Source organism: Cebus imitator, unplaced genomic scaffold (assembly GCF_001604975.1).
Source record: "Cebus imitator isolate Cc_AM_T3 unplaced genomic scaffold, Cebus_imitator-1.0 Scaffold36, whole genome shotgun sequence".
NCBI classification, from domain to species: domain Eukaryota; kingdom Metazoa; phylum Chordata; class Mammalia; order Primates; family Cebidae; genus Cebus; species Cebus imitator.
Window position 1 is genome coordinate 827,743 of NW_016107351.1, and position 2,294 is coordinate 830,036.

At 50.7% G+C, this 2,294-nt stretch overlaps 1 protein-coding gene across 3 annotated transcripts in view; it reads right to left on the reverse strand.

Annotated features, from left to right (window-relative positions):
• HEXD (hexosaminidase D) overlaps nucleotides 1-2,294 on the reverse strand; it is a 24,323-nt gene that overhangs the window by 20,120 nt on the left and 1,909 nt on the right. For all 3 annotated transcript variants that reach the window (XM_017524725.2, XM_017524726.2, XM_017524727.2), the window contains exon 2: nucleotides 1,988-2,119. In XM_017524725.2, the coding sequence (XP_017380214.1) occupies nucleotides 1,988-2,071 (84 nt within the window). In that variant the 5' untranslated portion in view covers nucleotides 2,072-2,119. The remainder of the gene's footprint in view (nucleotides 1-1,987; nucleotides 2,120-2,294) is intronic.

Here is a 2,294-nt window from a genome sequence, read left to right on the forward strand (position 1 = left end):
ACGATCTCAACTCATTGCAACCTCCACCACCCAGGTTCAAGCAATTCTCGTGCCTCAGCCTCCCGAGTAGCTGGGATTACAGGCACCCGCCACCAGGCCCGGCTAATTTTTGTATTTTTAGTAGACATAGGGTTTCACCATGTTGGCCAGGATGGTCTCAAACTCCTGGCCTCAAGTGATCTGCCCGCTTGGCCTCCCAAAGTGTTGGGATGACAGGCGTGAGCCACTGCACCTGGCCTGGGCTTTTCTATTTCTGATTTATGCTGTTCTTTCACTGCTTCTGTCATCTTCTGAATATCTTTTCTCTCATTTTGAAATGTCACGGAGCAGCACCTCCTGCTGGGTGGGCCTGCTTCTGGAGCACCTTCACTGCTGCAATGCTATGCAAATCATCTTTTTTCTTACAAATCTTTGTGATGTTTAACAACACTCTTTCTTGCTTTTTCCTTTTTTGAGATGGTGTCTTGCTCTGTCACCTTGGCTGGATTGCAGTGGTGTAATCTTGGCTCACTGCAACCTCTGCCTCCTGAGTTCAAGCAACTGTACCGCCTCAGACTCCCGAGTAGCTGGGACTACAGGCGTGCACCACTGTGCTGGCGAATTTTTGTATTTTTAGTAGAGACGGGGTTTCTCCATATTGGCCAGGCTGGTCGTGAACACCTGACCTCAAGTGATCCGCCGGCCTTGGCCTCCAAAAGTGCTGGGATTACAGGCGTGAGCCACCGTGCCTGGCCTGTTGCTCATTTTTAAGAACAGGCTCCTGCGTTTGCAATGGTGACAGGCCAGCCTCAAGGCCCCTCCTCTTCTGCTGCTCTGCAGTGTCAGAAATCGCAGGCTCTGTGTAGCTGCTTCTGCTGTTTTCTGACCTCCGCCTCGTCCAGGGGCTGAGCAGTCCCCTTTCCCTTGGCTGTTCCTGCCCAGTTCGATGTGGATTCTTTCCCTGTAGTGTCCTCAATGGGGGGCTCTGTCCCCCTGGAAGAAAGTGTCATCAGGTACTTCTGAGCACCTCGTGGCCTCAGGCCTCCCCCACACCCTCCTTTAAGTCTCTACACTCAGTCTCACCCTGGAGCCAGCAAAACCCGCCCCCGTTTGTCGCTATGGGAGAGCTTCACTTCTGAGGCAGTTTTCTGGGTCTAGTCTCGGCAGTGTTGGAGCTTCCCCTTCTCTGTCCTCTATTACCTCCTGCTTGGCTGCTAAGCCCATGTGGTGTTATCTGTCTGTGGTTTGGCCCCACCCACTTGTAGTCTGGGATCCATGGGGACACGCTGATGCCTAGTTTTGTTGAAGACTATCTTAGTTTTCTAAGGGTGCTCTAATAAATGACCATAAACTGGGTGGCTTGACACAACAGAAATTAATTCTCTCACAGTTCTGGAGGCCCTAAGTCCAAAATCCAGGTTGGGGCAGACCCAGCTCTCCCGGAAGGCTGCAGGGGAGGACCCCTCCTTGCCTCTCTCCAGCAGTCCTCTGCATCCCGGAGTCTGTGGCCGTCATGACCACCTCGGCTGCCGTCACTGAGGGGTGTCCTCCTGGGTCTTCACTCTGCCTTCCGTCTGAGCGTCTCAGGCTCTGAATTTCCCTCTCCTCATAAGGATGCCAATCCCTGGATTAGGGTTCACTGTATTCTACTACAACTTCATCTTATTTTGATGACATCTGCAAAGCTCCTCTTTCAAATACAGTCACATTCACAGGTCCCAGCAGTTAAGGCTTGAACACATCTTTTTGGAAGGACTCACTGCAACCCACAACAAAGAGGCTGTGAGTTTCTTTTGTTCTCTTTATTTTCCCGTTGCCATCCTGGTTGTTCTGTTTTTGTGAGAGGCTACGGGGGAAATTCAAAATCAACGCTGCTGCCACCATCTTCCTCTACCAAGAACCTTGTGGTTGTGTTCTAGGCACCCATTTCCACAGAACACCGCTCAAAACTTTAAAGACCGAAGCCAAGGCAAAAAGTGATGCTCCAGAGGTGAAAGGAAGTCCTTACCTCTGAGAGGTACGAGACCTTTGGTGGAGCTCCTTTAAGGTCTAAATGAACTAATCTCATCTTAAATGGCGTGGAACCTGACATTTCAGTATTTTCTGTGAACTATGGCAAAGTCTCCTTGGGGACTTCTTCCTAGTGGAGAAAATCAGAGTTATCAACAGGGGCAGAAGCTTCTCCCTTTGCCCTTCCCTTTATATTTTGTTTCAGTTCTGATACTGGCCAGTGTTTTCTTTGAGAGCCTTGCTCTGTCCCCAGGCTGGAGTACAGTGGCGCAATCTCTATCTCACTGCCACCTCTGACTCCCTGG